The sequence below is a fragment of the Heterocephalus glaber genome, unplaced genomic scaffold (genome assembly GCF_053883595.1).
Source record: "Heterocephalus glaber isolate CG9 unplaced genomic scaffold, H.glaber_assembly_v1.0 deba00001498, whole genome shotgun sequence".
In the NCBI taxonomy this organism is placed as follows: domain Eukaryota; kingdom Metazoa; phylum Chordata; class Mammalia; order Rodentia; family Bathyergidae; genus Heterocephalus; species Heterocephalus glaber.
Window position 1 is genome coordinate 5,996,484 of NW_028258321.1, and position 15,217 is coordinate 6,011,700.

Here is a 15,217-nt window from a genome sequence, read left to right on the forward strand (position 1 = left end):
GTCTGAGCCGGCCTCTCGCCGTGGCAGCGGCTCGGTTTCCGCGGCTCTCCACCCGTCCCGCCGAGATACCTCGCCCCGGGGCTCTGGCGGGGAAAGCCCCTTTCCCGCCCCCGGGCGGGGGGAATTCCCGTGACGTCCCCGCGCGTCACACCCCGTGCCATTCTCATTGGCTGAAAAATCTAATTCCGGACTCGCGCAGCCAACCAGCGGCGGCCGGGCGCGCCCTCGGAGGGGCGGACCGCTCTGCATGAGGTCCGCAGGTCGAGTTCTCCGCGCGCGGACGCGGGGGACCCGTCCTGGCCGCACGGCGGGCGCGGGCCGGCGCAGGTCGGCGGGGCGCCCTGCAGCTGCTCGCCCTCCGCTGCGCCTAACGCCTGACTGCCTCTGAAGCCGGAGAACCCCGGGGAAAGCCAGCCTGCCCCGGCCCGCTGCTCGGAAGGGTTGGGGAAGAGGAAGCAGCTTTGCGGTCAGTCCCGGGCGCCACCTGGCGGCCTGACGGGCCCCGGGCCCCAGGCCCCTCTGCTCCACCCGGGCCTAAAACTTATTAAGTGGCCGGTCTATAACTGGCCAGGTCTTCGGTTGACCTGAGTTGGAGAGTTCTGCCTGGGGAGTTCAAGGCCAGCCTGAAGTACACAGTGAGACCCTGTCGCAGAACAAACAGCAAAAAATTAGAAGTGCTTCAGATTTTGGAGTATTTGCATGGACTATATAGGTTGAGTTTCTAGTCTGGAAATCTGAAATGCTCCAAAATCTGAAACTGCATCATTTTTTTGTTTTTTCAATACCGGGGATCGAACTCAGGACCTTGCGCTTTCGAGGCAGGCAGGGCAGGGTGCCACCGAGCTAAATCCCTGGCTGTTTTTGTTTTTTTGGTACCAGGGATCGAACTCGGGACCTTGCACTTGCAAGGCAGGCACCAGGACCACTGAGCTAAATCCCTGGCCTTTGGCTGTTTGTTTTTTGAGACAGGGTCTCCCTAATGTAGTTCAGGCTGGCCTTGAACTCACTATATAGTCCACGCTGGCCTCGAACTCCTGGCAACCCTCCTGCCTCAGCCTCCTGAGTGCTGGCATTACAGGGGTGTGCCATCATGCCCAGCACCTTCAAGTAAATATCATGACGTGCTGCCAAACAATTTGGTGAAATTCAGGTGTTTTGTCTACTATATTTCCTTGGAAAAACAGATTCTTAGCTCTTATTCAGTGGAATAAGGTTTGTTTGTTCCAGCCTAGTGACACTCTGTTAGTTACTGCTGACTCCTTTTTACTGTCCATAAATCACAATTACTGGCTGAAGTTGGCATGATCTCTTCCAGGCTCCACAACAGCACCCATAGGGTGTGAGCTATTTTTTACCCACCCTGGCACTGAGGATTGAGCCCAGGGCCTTGGCACTGAGCTACATTTCCAGGCGTTTTACTTATTTTTTTGAGACAGGGTCTCTCACTAAGTTACCCAGGCTAGGGTTGAACTTTCAGTACTCCTGCCTCAGCCTTCTACTGTGCTGGGGCTATGGGTATGTGCCACCATGCCTAGCTGGATTTGAGCTATTAAAATAGATTATAAGAAGTGCCGGGGATTTAGCTCAGTGGTTTCACCACCTGCTGCACAAGCACAAGGACCCGAGTTCAATCCCCAGTACCAAAAAAAAAAAAAAAGATTATAAGAAAAAATATAAGATTCTGAGCTGTTGCTGGGTGAGGTGGTACACACCTGTAATGCCAGCACTCAGGAGGCTGAGGCAGGAGGATTGCCAGGAGTTCAAGACCAGGCTGGACCCTGTCTCAAAAAAAAAAATCTGAGCTGTTGAGGCTGGGCTGTAGCTCAGTGGTAGAGTACTTGCCTAGCAAGCACAAGGCCCTGAGTACAATCCCCAGCAACACACACTGTTATGGCTTGAGTCTAGATGTCCTCAAAGCCTCATGCGGTCATAGGTGGAGCTTTTCAGAAATGGCTGGATCTAGGGGCATCAAGGATGTGATGCTGGGATTAATTCACAGTGTGATACTAGGATTAAGGGTGTGAGTACTATGGTTAAGTGTGGGTAGGCTGAGGGTGGATAAAATGTAAGAGACAGAAGGAGGGCTGGTGTAGTCACTGCAGGTCACTCCCTTACTTGCTGCCTGGTGCCTGCTCTGCCTGCCATGGACTGTTTCTCCTCTGCGATGCCACCCTGCCATGCCACCCTGCCTTGGGGCCAGCTGACAATGAACTGAAACCTCCACAATCTGAGTTAAATAAACCTCTCCTCCTGTAACTTTGGGTGTCAGATGTTTTGTCTCAGCAACAAGGAAAGTAACTAAGACACCCATACTAACACCCAGTTTGAGGTGTAATTCATCTGAGGATTGAGAAAAGCTCTTGTAGAAATTTTAGATAGGATGTGGAGAGAAGAGCACTATGAGCCCCCATGCCTCTATCTGTTAACACAAAAACTTCCCAAAGTTGGCAGCCTGGACAGTTCACCTTATTCTAAAAAGCAGAGTGTCAGTTTCCCTAACCTCGTTTATCTCGGCTTTGGAAACTTCATTGTTTTTGTGGCACTGATTCTGAACGTAGGAATCATCTCTGACTCTGCCTGGCCCTGAGCATTTCTCCATTTATTTGCCCATTCTACGAGAGAACATCCCTGCTTGCTGACAGGTCAAAGAGGTGGGTCCCAGTGGTCACAAGCACTGCTGAGAATAGGAGGTAGGCTCAGGAAGGTCCTGTGTGCAGAGGTGGCATCTGCACGGTGACTCTGGAGAAGTCTAGGAGGGGGGGAGTCAGGTCCTACCAGAGCAGGACGAGTCTGCAGGCGAAGATCCCTCTGAGGGTGTTGTGCACACAGCAAGGGGAAAGAGGCCCGTGGAAGGAAGCCGGAACTCTGGGCTTATCCTGAGCGAGATGGGAGCCCTGGAGGGTACATGCAGCAGAGTAAAGTGCTGTGCCATGCAGAGGGAAGGGAGGAGCCAGGAGGGCATCCAGAGCATGGGGCTTGGGACTGGACGGCAGGAGGTGAGGGCGAGGAGTAGTCCTATGGGGTGGATGTATAGATAGAAGCTCCTCAGGACCTGCTGAGGCTGGATGTGACCGTGAGAAAAGACTGGAAGAACGAACTGTGCTATGGTAATGCGGGGCAGGAGGAGAGGAGAGGAGCGATTTGCAGGAGGGCGCCCAGCAGTTCTGCTTTAAATGTGTTGCCTGAGAGGCATGCGTCACGGGGAGGTCAGGCTGGCCACACCAAGTTGGCTGGCGTTTGGCCCTATGCCAGGGGACGACATCACCCGACTCGAGGGTGGAGGCGCTGGCCCCCAGCACCCTAGGAGGCGAGGACTTCACAGAGGGTATTGAGGCAGGCAGCTGGGCATGGCGGTGCACACCCATGAACCCAGGACGCTGGGAGGCTGTGGTAAAAGGATCACAGGTTTGAGCCCAACCTGGGCAACTTAGTGACTTAGCAAGAACTTGTTTGAAACTTAAATAAAAATAAAAATTAAAAAGGGCCGGGGTATAGCTCAGTGTGAAGGCCCTGGGTTCAATCCTCAGTACCAAAAAAAGAAAAAAAAGCTGGGTGTGGTGGTACACACCTGTAATCTCAGCCTTCGGGAGGCTGAGGCAGGAGGATCACCTCCAGTTTGAGGCCAACCTGGGCTACATAATAAGTTCAAGCCCAGCTTGAACTGCATAGTGAGAGCCTGTCTCAACAACAACAACAACAACAACAACAAAGAAAACAGAAAAAGGCATGGTTACTGCGATGGAGGAGAACCAAGAAAACACTAGGATCTCAGAAGCAGATCTCCAGGAGGAATGACTAGTTCAGGGGACCACAGGCTTGCTGAGTCTGGGAGCGAGGGAAGCTGTGAGCACTGTGTGGTGCGCTCACCAGCACTTGCTGGTGGTTGGCTGGCGTGTGCCCCTGGGGCTCATTCTGTAACCCACCCTCCTCGCAGCATCTTGTGCTCGGCCTGGGCAGCCCAGGGTGCAGGGGTCCCTCCTGACCGAGCCCGCAGGGTGACAGCATTTCTTAGCTGCTCAGCCTTACATTTTTTTTGTTTTTGGTACTGGGAATTGAACTCAGTGCCTTGCACTTGCCAGGTGGGCACTGTGCTGCTGAGCTATGTTCCAGGCCCAGCCTTACATTTCTTATCAGAAGCTACAGAAAATCTGTTTGGTTCTGGAGGGTTTCTCCAATCCCACAGCTACTTTTGTTTTGATGTTTTTCTTTTTTTGAGACAGGGTCTTGCTAAGTAGCCCAGGGTGGCCTTGAACTTGAGATGATCCTCCTGTCTCAGGCTCCTGAGTGTTGGACTATAGGCATGCGCCACCACACCCTGGCTTTATGTCACAGCTGGTTTTGAATGGAGGAAGGGTCACAGGACAGATGTGCGGCTCCTAGTTAGCCAGACCTGATTCCCAGCTGTCAGTGTGAGAAAATGCTGCTCACAGATTGCAGGCATGCGCCACCATGCCAGGTTCCTCTGGACTTCCTGAAATCTGCTGTCCTGGAGTTCTAGTGGGAGCCTCATTCAGAGCAGCATTTCCCCCAAGATTCTGTCACTTCCATACTACCAAGCCATTCTTCCTTGTGGGTCATAACTAAGGCCTGGGGGGGGTGGGGACATAGCTCCATGGCGGAGCGCTTGCCTATCACAACCAAGGCCCTAGGTTTGATCCCCAGAACTGCAAGAAAAAAGAAAAAATCATGACAAAAAGAACTGAGGCCCGAGTTGGCTTTTCTTTTTTCTTTCTTTTTTTTTTTTTTTGGTACTGGGGATCGAACTCTGGTCCTTGGCTTGTGAGGCAGGCATTGAAATCACTGAGGTAAATCCCCGGCCCTTGAGCATGGCTTTTCTCACAGCTGTCTTGGCCTTCGAGGTGGCAGCGTGGTCAGCAGCCCAGGCCCACGTGCATGGCTGTGTCTCTGTGAGGGCGCGAACCTTCTGGTGCGGGTCTGCCACTGGCATGGCATTGGTTTCCAGTTGCTCTGGCTTCTTTCCTAACTTGTGAGCCGAACTGCGGGCCAGGGCATCATCACCATTTTGTCACAGGGTGGCCCTTGGCTCCGCTACAGCCAGCACTCTCCGCCAGAGGAAAGCAGAAGCCTTAAGGCACAGCTTGTGGGGCTCAGGCGGATGAACAGAGAGCACAGTGGGCAAGGCCCTGCTGGCAGGTGGCTGCAGGTCCCACCCAGAAAGCCCTCTGGCAGCCTAACTTCCCCAGGGCTGGGTCAGGGCAAGGCTTCCTTCTGCTTAGTGTGGAAACAAGGCATGGTCTTGACCCAGGCAGGAAGGAAGGGAGAGAAACTACGGCAGGTCTCATTTCTTTTTTCCCCCTGGTGTCAGGACTGAACGCAGGACCTTGCGCTTGCCAGGCAGGCGTGGCGCCACTGAGCTATGTCCCTGGCCTGATTTCCAAGGTGCTCTTCTGCACCTAAGCAGCACCTATGGACCCAAACTCCCACTGGCTTGGCCGCTGAGGAGAGTGCCCCCCCCGGCCCCCGTGGGGAGACCAGCTGGCCATAATCCAGTCCCACTCTCCTCTGTCCTCTGCAGGGGCAGCGGCACTGCAGGAAGCCAAGGCCAGCTGCTTCCCTCAGGGGAGCTTGACATACAGAATTCTGCGGGCCAGCTGTGGTGCAGCACGACTGTAAGCCCAGACAGTGAGGAGGCTGAGGCAGGACTGCAAGTTCAAGGCCCTGTCTCAAAAATAAAAAGGGCTGGGACGTAGCTCAGTGGCAGAGCACTTGCACAGCATGTGTGAGGCCCTGGGTTCAATCCCTAGTCCCAGGCAAAAACAAAAACAAAAACAAAAACGGACACTGGATTCTGCCCAGCCTTGACCCTGCAGGACTGCACCACCTGCCCCATGCATGGTCCTCCTTGGCTCGCCCAGGCTGAGGCCACAAGGGGAGGGCGCTTGGTGCCCAGTGGCTGGGTGGACACAGCCTGAGGGCAGGAAAAGACCCCTCCTCTGCAGGGGGTGAGAAGGGCGCCTGGAACACGGGGCCCAGCTGAGGGCACAAAGCCGCTCCCGTCTCGCTCCCCTGGGAGCGTGTCTCTCTCACACCGAGGGAGGCTTCGCAGGGTCTGACATGTGGATGGCCCCGGTCCCTGGCCTGGTCTGCCGAGGGCACAGAGCTATGGAGATGAGGGGCAGCGACTGGTGAGGGAAACCTTGGCTCAGTTCTGGCACCTGACTGCTGGCTGGGGGCCAGGCAGGCCCGGCCACACTTAAAACCCAGGCCCCAAGATGCCAGCAGTGTGGTGCCTGACCACAAGCTCGAGAAGGAAATCAGGGAGGAAAGGCAGTGGTGTTGGTGCTAAGACATTTATTACAGCATAAAAGTCCATTGTCGCCATGGTTTTCTGTACGGACAGCCCCCACCAGGCCCCCTGCCACCTCTGTGCCAGCCACCTCTCCAGACTGAACAACCGATTCGGAAGGGAAGCACTGGAGCAGACGGCCCGGGCTGGCGGGGAGCAAAGTGCAGAGTGGCTGGGTTTGGCTCTCAACACCTGAGCTGGGCACTGCAGGGGGCACAGTGACGCATCCCCAGCACTGCCAGGCTGGAGGCAGGGGCTACAGGTGACACCTAAGTGCACTCTTGGACCCTCAGGAGTGGAGCGCAGAGGAGGAAGGAGGTCCTGTGTCTGAGGAGGGTCCCCGCAGGGCCATAGTTCTCCTTTCCCCACCTCCATGTGACAGCAGCAGCAGCTCGGACTGGGCCTGAAGAGCTGGGCCCTGGGATGGCCCAGGGGAGGCACTGGTCCCAGTCTCTAAGGGACCTGTCTTAGTTGACCTCGGAGGTGGGTATGGGGTCTGCGGGGCGGGGCGTGGCTAAGAGGGGCACAGGAGAGGTGGCCTCGATGAGCGCAGGGTTGAGGATGATGGGCAGAGTCATGGGGGGCACGCCTACCTGCAGCGGGGAGGCCAAGGGCTGCAGGATCAGTGGGGGCTGAGGCAGTGGGGGAGCCCCCTCTGGGGCAGGGCTCGAGGCCACTGGTGATCCGGGGGCGCTGCTGCAGGTGGCTCGGGCTCCCTTGGGCTTCTCCAAGTCTGCAAGGAGAGTAAGGTGGCTGCAATCAGGCTCTCTTGTTGGCGTGGGACAACTCACACTCCCGAGCTGGTGCACTGAACCTCCATTCTTCCCCGTCCCATCCCAGGCGAGAATGTTGGAGTCTCCCCTGGAAACTCAATGCTGTCTACCTTGCAGCTCCCTCCCTCATGGTGGCCCTGGCCAGGTAAACCCAGTTTAATCTCACCTGGGGCCCCCAGGGGCAGCCTGTGCACGTCTGTTCTTGGGCCCTCATCCTGCCCTCCCCGGCTGCCAGCCCATGGCCTCCGGCTCCCGCCCATTCCCCAGCCGGCCAGCCTGGAGGGACTTACCACAGGCCCCTGTCTCTGAGGGTATCTCTGGGGAAGGTGGGTGGCCAGGTGTCCAGGGGTCGCCAGCAGCAGGAGTCAGGTGGGCCGAGGCCAGAGGTTTTGGGCCATGTAGCTCCGTGGGTATGGGGTCTGGGGTGGGCAGAGAATTCAGGGGCGACTCTCAGTGTGGTCCTCCCAGCAGGGCCCTGGCTGCCTACCAGTCTTTGTACCCATGGGGACAAAGAGAATGAATTCAGCTTTGGGGGCCCTTTGGTAAGGTTGGCTAGCCCCTACCCTGGATGACAGTTTGCTTGAAGAGCTCGTCCCGCAGGTGTGGCAGAAAGCAGTCAATGCGCTCCCACGTGATCTCCCAGAGGGCAGAGGGGCCCCCGCCTCGAGTATCTGCACTGTGGAAGATCTCTGCCGTGTCCATCACTAGGAGCATGTTCTTCAGCGACTCAGGGATGGCCTCTGCCTGCAGGAGACACAGGGTGTGAGAAGGGGACAGCGACTCTCCTGGCAGGCGGCAGGGGAAGAGGGCAGTGAGCATCGGGTGGAGGCAGAACACACCAGTAAGTCGCTGGAGCCTGCGTGCATGTACTTGTCCATGAAGTCCAGGATGGTGAGCCAGAGGGCGGCAAAGGTGGAAAGTGACAGCAGTGGAGACAGGTGCTGTAGAAAGACCTAGGGCCCAGCAGCCTGTCAGGCAAGGGTAGGAGAAGCCTCTGCACCCGCAGGGCTGGCAGGGCTGGGAGGCAGGCCTCGTGGATGGGAACTTTAGATCAGAGACTGCCCCAGTCCTGCTGAGTCTCCATAGCTGGGTGGCCTGAGCACATACACTGCATCTCTACATGCTACTGGAAGCCCTGGCTTCTCAACTTGGGAAAAGCCAGGTATGGGGACAGGAGGGGGATAAGGCGATGAGCAGTACCTTTGAGAGCAGTGTGGAAGCCCTCATCCGGGTCTCCTCCATCCCACCTACATCTGCTGGGCTGATGTTCTCTAACAGCTTGGTCAGCAGAGGAAACAGCACCTGGTAGGTAAATATCCAATGTCACCCGAGCAGGGTCAGATGGGCAGCTTTGCCCCAAGGAAGCTGGGGCTGGGTGGTGGGGAAGGTATGCTGAGTACGGATATTAGCAGCTCTTCGGGCTGCCTTTTCCTAGGATGTGAACTTTGTCTTAAGACCAGCGTGACGTCCTACCTTGTTAAAACAGGACTCCCATTCCAGTGCATCTAGCTTTTGCAGGTCATGTACTAGTAGTGCTCGCTGCAGATAGGTTAGTGCCTGCATTCGGACTTGTCGCCGGGCGTCACAGCACAGGCAGGCAATGCCTGAGGGCAAGAGCAGGTGTTTGGTGCTGGACTCCCCAGGCTCAGCAGCACCTCTTGCCCTCCCCTGCCCGCTCCCCCAGGTTTACCTTGCAGTAAAGGGCACCAGCAGTGGGCCCAGAGGGTGCGGGAGTCTGCTTCGATCCGCTGGCCTCCCGTCTCCAGGTGGCGCTGCTCTGCTGCCCACGAGCTGTAGATAGAGGCTGCCCGTGTGTGCAAGGTGTGCGTCAGGTCTAGTAACTGGGGTCACAGGAGAGGGCAGGACGTGAGTGGGCTGAGGGTTGGTGCCCCCGTCCAAGACCACGTCCTCAGGACCCTTAGCACCAGTCACATTGTACTCCACCTCTCTTTTCTTCCCCAATGAACCTTTTGATTTTCATTACACACATCAATATTTTAAAGAAAAAAAATAGAGTCCCTTAATGTTAAACTGCACTGATATCCCCTTTGCCACGGCTTCATCAGCTCTTGCTCCAACCCTGACCACTCACAGTGGAGGAGACTAGGAGGCCTGCGGACTAAGATCTAACAGCGTGCAGCTACTGTGAGAAGGAACTTTCATCTCAGTTCTGTGTCATGCCTTCTGGTGACACAGAATGCCTTGATCTGTTAATCTCATTTAAAAACAAAGCAAGCTCAGAGACTTGCAAGAGCAATAGTGTCCAGCCAGATTAATATTTTAAAATTTTCATCCTTTTTCTAAGGTCATTCTTTTTAAGGCAACTGTTTTCTCATTTAGTGAAATACATTCAGCTCAAAATACATGAAAAACATTCAGCATCGCTGGCCATTGGAGAAATGCAAATTAGAACAACACTGAGATTCCACCTCACCCCAGAAAGAATGGTGACATCAAGAAATCAAATAATTGGGCTGGGGATTTAGCTCAGTGGTTCCGCTGCCTGCCTTGCAAGCGCAAGGAGCCGAGTTCAATCCCCTGGTACCATAAAAAAAACAAAACAAAACAAAAAAGCAAATAATAACCATGCTGGGTGAGGCTGCAGGGGAAAGGGAACCTTCTACATTGTTGGGAATGTATGGTTTTTTGGGGTTTTTTTTTTGAGACAAGGTCGCAACATGTAGTTCATGCTGGCCTTGAACTCACTATGTAGCCTAGACTGGCCTTGAACTCACAGCAATCCTCCTGGCTCTGCCTTCTGAGTGCTGAGATTACAGGCGTGGGCCACCATGCCCAGCAGTACAGGCATTATGGAGATCAGTATGAACATTCCTCAAAAAACTGAAACTAGGCCAGGGATTTAGCTCAGTGGTTCAGCCACTTGCCTCACAAGTGCAAGGACCCTGACCAGAGTTCAATCCCTGGTACTAAACAAAACAAAACAAAAAACTGAAACTAGAGGGTTGGAGATTTAGCTCAGTGGTGCTGAGCCTGCCTGGCAAGCACAAGGTCCTGAGTTGATCCCTGGTACTGCCACAACAAACAAAAAAACTGAAACTAGAAATTCCTTTTGACCCAGGTATTCATTCCCCTCCAGTATCTCCTCAAAAGAGGTAGACATCATATTACAGTGATCTGTACACACCCATGTTTATAGCAGCACAATTCATAATTAGGAAATCTTGGAAGCAGGCTGTATGTCCATCAGCAGATGCATGGATAAAGAAAATGTGGTATTTACACACAGTGGAGTACTACTCTGCCACAAAGGACAAACTTGAATCATTTGTGGGAAAATGGATGCACCTTGAGACCATAATGTTAAGTGAAATAAATCAGACACATGAGCTTAAATGTCACATGGTTTCTCTTATATGAGAAACCCAAAATGTAAATGAGCAAAATAAAAGCTAGAAAATAGGAAGCCAGGGAAAGGGAACAAGAGATGGAAACAAGAGGGAAGGGAAGAAATAAAAGAAGATGTACATTTACCAACTCCCATGATGGCTGTAATCACTTTGTACTGCACACATGTACTAATAAAAAATAAAAATTGAAGGGCCAGGGATTTGCGGTTCCACTGCCTGCCTTACAAGCAGAAGGTCCAAAAAGAAAAAAAAAAAAAATTAAAGACCAGACATGGTGGTGCTCAGCACTCAGGAGGCAGAGGCAGGAGGATCACTGTGAGTTCAAGGTCAAACTGAACTACATAGCAAGACTCTGTCTCAAAGTAAATAAAAAATTAAAACTGATAAAACTATTCATATCAGAGTGAAAAAAAAAAGTTCAGCTCAGCTGGGCCTAGCGGTGTATGACTATACAGTAATTCCAGCTAACCGGGAGGCTGACACACTGCAAGTTCAAGGCCAGCCTGGGCAACTTAGAGAGACCCTGTCTTTAAAAAAAAAAAAAGGGCTGGGGATGACCTCCATTGTTGTCACTATGCCCACAGTAGTGAAGTACTTGTGCAGCGTGTGTGAGGCCTGGGTTCAGTCCTCAGTACTAGAAAAAAAAATCAGTTTGTTTTTCACAATGGGATGTTGTCACTATTAAGATCTGGATTTAAGAGGCCGGGGATTTAACTCAGTGGTTCTGCTGCCTGCCTTGCAAGCACAAGGTCCTGAGTTTGATCCCCAGTACCAAAACATAAAAAATTTAAAAATTAAAAAGAGATCTGGATTTTAAACACTCGTGGGCTGGTGATCCCTCTCTGTCAGCTGGTACCACTTCAGCCTCATCCCCAGTAGCTTTTCTAGCATAGCCCTCCCCAGGAAGCTCCGTGAGTTTTCCGTGTGCACATGTGGGCTTCTGCAGCATTTTTATTTCTAACAAGGTCATCAGTGCTGTATACAATCCGTTTATCGATGACTTCCTTCAGGTAATTTGTCTGCACCTCTGTCATGATCTCCTTCACCTTTTCCAGATTTGCAGACTTGCTGATGCTGAGAGTAAGAGGTCTTCCATAGATTCTATTTTTTGTTTGTTTGTTTTTTGAGAAAGGATCTTGCTATGTAAGGCCTTGAACTCATGGAGATGCTCTTGCCTCAGCAACCCAAGTGCTGGGATTACAGGCGTGTGCCACCACACCCAGCAAAGTCTTTCATAGATTCACTGGACTGTTTCGTTTTTTAGTAAAACCAACACAGAATAAATGAAAATGAAGCACATAACGGTCCATAATCTCAAACAGAAACTTCCATTATTGTCTTCCATCTTTTTGACCATGGAACACATTTTGTCATGGGTAAAATCCATGCTATGGAAGTCAGGGCAGTTTATGTCCTGAACATCTTAAAATTAACTTGAACTTTCTAGATGCAACATCATCTTTCTGTAGATCTGCAAGGCTCACTTCAAACACATACTCTCTGAGGCCATTACATGCAATTTTGGTTCCTTCAGTTCCTGTGACTAGTATTTTTCCAATATTTCTTATACTGAATATAGCTGGTGCTTTCCCCGGTTATATTCAGAGCTACTCAGCCAGCCAAAAGGCTTTATTTATTCATTTACTTTTTTTTTGGTACTGGGGATTGAACTCGGGACCTTGCCCTTTTGAGGTCAGAGGCGGAGCCACTGAGCTAAATCCCCGGCCCTTCATTTACTTTTTGAGACAGGGTCCTACTCACTATGTAGTCCAGGCTGGCCTTGAACTTGCACTCTTCCTGTCTCAATCTCCCTAGTGCTGGGACTACAGGTATGTAGCAATTTTTTTTTTTTTTTTTTTGCTTTTTGAGGCAGGGTCTCCCTTTGTAGTTCAGGCTGCCCTCAAACTCATAGCGATGATCCTCCTGCCTCAGCCTCCCAAGTGCTGGGATCACAGACGTGTGACACCACACCAGGCTTTAAAATCAATATTATATGACTTAAATAGACACAGAATAAATATAGCAGAATAGACAAATGGTGATATGGATGCTTCTAGTGAGAGGAATTTATCAATTTATCCTTTTGTACCTTTTGAACTTTGTACTATGTACCTAGATTATCTATCAAGAAATAAACTTTAATTTAAATGTAAATTTAAACAAGCAAAGACTTCCAGGTGGTTCTGGGTAAGAGAAATCCTTGGAGAACACACAGCCCCTTCCTCTCAGCCCTGAGCTCCCTTGGCCCCACCCAGGGTCCCAGCCTCAGGTGCAGGGCAGGAAGGAAGTGAAGGATGCCATACTTACGTCCTGACTGACCTGTAAAGACACCGTGTGGTAGCTGGCAGGCACACCCTCATCCTCGTCATCGTCACTCTGCCCACCCTGAGTGGCATGCTGGCTGGAAGTACGAGGCCGCCGAAGCACTGAGCCCTCCCTGGGCTTCTTCTTGAAGCGGTTTCCTCTGTTGTCATATTTGTGACTTTTGGTGCGCTTTTCCTGGGACTTGCATCCTGAGCAGAGCCAGACTAGGTCACACTTGCACAGCACATGCAAGACAAAGGCGCCCTGCTCTTCTCCCTTCCCCACCCGGGCCTCCCCTGCCCTTCATCCGGTGACCCACCGCCATTGAGACTGGCCTCCACGAAGATGCGCAGAGTCTTGACACAGAGCTCAAAGTTGTCAGGGGTGATGTGTGCAGCATCACGAACAATGAAAGACAGCGATTCCACACACTTAAGCAGGGACTTGGTGTCGTGCGGCCCCAGGTCCAGTCCCACTGTGAGGCTGTACTGATTGACCATGGGTGAAGGGCCTGGCCGGCTGGGCCCTGGCCCTGGCTTGGAGTTATCGATGTCATCCTTCCCCACCTGCAAAGTACACAGGAACAAGCTGGGACTCAAGCTTGACCCCTCTTCTCCCCAGATGCCCTCTCAGAAGACCAGGAATCTTCCACAGACTCAGGTACCCGCCTCTTCTACCCTCACTCACCACTAACCAACCGCTGTTGACGACATCAGCGTCTGTGGCGGATCGGTGTATCTTGCCCGGCCTGCCGTGGTCAGTGTAGACCTCTGAGTCAGAAGTGTACCCTCGGTCCAGGCTCACGTCAGCTTGATGATAGGTTGGGAGCTCGCTGTCTGACTGGGCCCCTAAGCCAGACAGGGAGGAGGGGAGAGTCAGGGTACAGATGGGACACTGGGACAAAACAATTTAGGCTCAGAAGAAAGGTGCTGAGGTCTGGCCTCCTCTCTGGCCTGGCTTACTTTCAGCCATTACCAGAGGGCGGTGGCCTGGACAGCTTTTCTCCTGACCAAAGAGGACAGCAGGCTAACTTGGGCTCCTGATGGCATTTAGCAGCAGCTTTCAGGGAAAGGGGTGGTAGCAAAGCCGTAGTTTCTTGGAAATAGGTCCTTAGGACAGTGGGAAGCTTAGCTTCCTAGCCTTCTGCATTGTCTACTTGCCATCACAGTTTAACTTGTAGGTATTGGCTAGTGGGCACTGTAAACTCTGGAACAGCTGGCAGAAGCCAGGCATGTGTACATGTTAGCTATGTTATGCATTTTTTTTTCCGGTACTGGATCAAACTTAGGACTTTGCGCTTGCGAGGCAGGCGCAGTGCCACTGAGCTACATCCCCAGCCCAGGCATGTTTAATCTGCTAAGTGCAGTAAGCTGTGTTTTCCTTTTCTGTCCCAAGCACTGGGACCAGACCTGTTTACTGACCTCTGTGGGAAAGGGCTTACCAGCATCAGGTGCATCTGCCCTGACTGTGGCCTGCAAGGCGGCTGGAGGCTTCACGCCTGAGCCGATGCACTCCAGCAGAGTGAAGAGGGTAGCCCAGTCATCCCCGGAGTGGATGTTGGCTGCATTGGTCTTCAGGAGTTCATGGAGCCCGTATGCAACCTGGTGGCTAACTCTGGACAGCACGCTGGGCTTCATTAGTAGCAGGACGCGCAGGGAGAGCAGCACCTGGGGAGAGGGCACTCGGCTTCCTGTCCAGTCCCCTCCCATCAGCCTCTCTAGGTCAGTATGAGGTGCAGGTCGACTGCATTTGTATTTTTTTCCCCTTACTGTAGATTTCAGTTACTCCAGCACTATTTGTTGAAAAGGCTATCTTTCCTCCATGGAATTATTTTTATATCTTGGTAAAAAAGGATCAGTTGAACATATTTGTGTGTCTATTTCTCCTCATATACTACATAATCTAACAAGTCTTTATATCAGTGATCCCTCTCATTTTGCTTGTCAAAATGTTTCGCTATTCTAGGGCTGGTGTCTTTTCATCTAAATTTTAGGATTTGAGCCGGGTGTGGTGGCGCACGCCTATAATCCCAACATTTGGGAGGCCCAAGGCAGGAGGATTGCTGTGAGTTCAAGGCCAGCCTGAACTACATTGCAAGAACCTGTCTCAAACAAACAAACAAAATTTAGGACAAGCTTTTCTATGTCTATAAAAAACCTTGCTGGGGGACAACCCACTTTCCAGTCCCCTTCTGTCTCTCTTAGGCAGAAGCTATCTTTCTCTCAATAAATTTTTCTTACTCTTAAAAAAAAAAAAACCTTGCTGGGATATTTTGTTTTTGAGACAGGGTTTTGCTTTGTAGTCTATGCTGGCCTTGTGGCCATCCCTCTGTCTCAGCCTCCCAAATGCTGGGATTACAGGCATGCGCCACCTTGCCTGGGTTTTTGCTGGGATTTTTATGGGAGCTGCACTAAATGGAAAGATTGACTTAGGGATAACTGACATCTTTACTACGTTGTCTTTTA

At 52.1% G+C, this 15,217-nt stretch overlaps 1 protein-coding gene across 21 annotated transcripts in view; it reads right to left on the bottom strand.

Annotated features, from left to right (window-relative positions):
* Nucleotides 1–597: 597 nt before the first annotated feature.
* Nucleotides 598–15,217, bottom strand: part of Gbf1 (golgi brefeldin A resistant guanine nucleotide exchange factor 1) — a 130,204-nt gene continuing 115,584 nt past the window's right edge. For 8 of the 21 annotated variants that reach the window (XM_087185745.1, XM_087185744.1, XM_087185741.1 and 5 more), the window contains 13 exons: nucleotides 14,194–14,419; nucleotides 13,440–13,600; nucleotides 13,072–13,318; nucleotides 12,756–12,961; nucleotides 8,771–8,921; nucleotides 8,554–8,684; nucleotides 8,281–8,382; nucleotides 7,920–8,033; nucleotides 7,644–7,824; nucleotides 7,371–7,499; nucleotides 6,901–7,040; nucleotides 2,776–2,894; nucleotides 598–643 (listed from right to left, as the gene is read on the bottom strand). In XM_087185745.1, the coding sequence (XP_087041871.1) occupies nucleotides 613–643; nucleotides 2,776–2,894; nucleotides 6,901–7,040; nucleotides 7,371–7,499; nucleotides 7,644–7,824; nucleotides 7,920–8,033; nucleotides 8,281–8,382; nucleotides 8,554–8,684; nucleotides 8,771–8,921; nucleotides 12,756–12,961; nucleotides 13,072–13,318; nucleotides 13,440–13,600; nucleotides 14,194–14,419 (1,938 nt within the window). In that variant the 3' untranslated portion in view covers nucleotides 598–612. Of the gene's footprint in view, nucleotides 644–2,775; nucleotides 2,895–6,295; nucleotides 7,041–7,370; nucleotides 7,500–7,643; nucleotides 7,825–7,919; nucleotides 8,034–8,276; nucleotides 8,383–8,553; nucleotides 8,685–8,770; nucleotides 8,922–12,755; nucleotides 12,962–13,071; nucleotides 13,319–13,439; nucleotides 13,601–14,193; nucleotides 14,420–15,217 lie in introns of those variants that run through there. The other 13 variants (XM_087185749.1, XM_004866404.4, XM_087185742.1 and 10 more) reach the window with 7 other exon arrangements.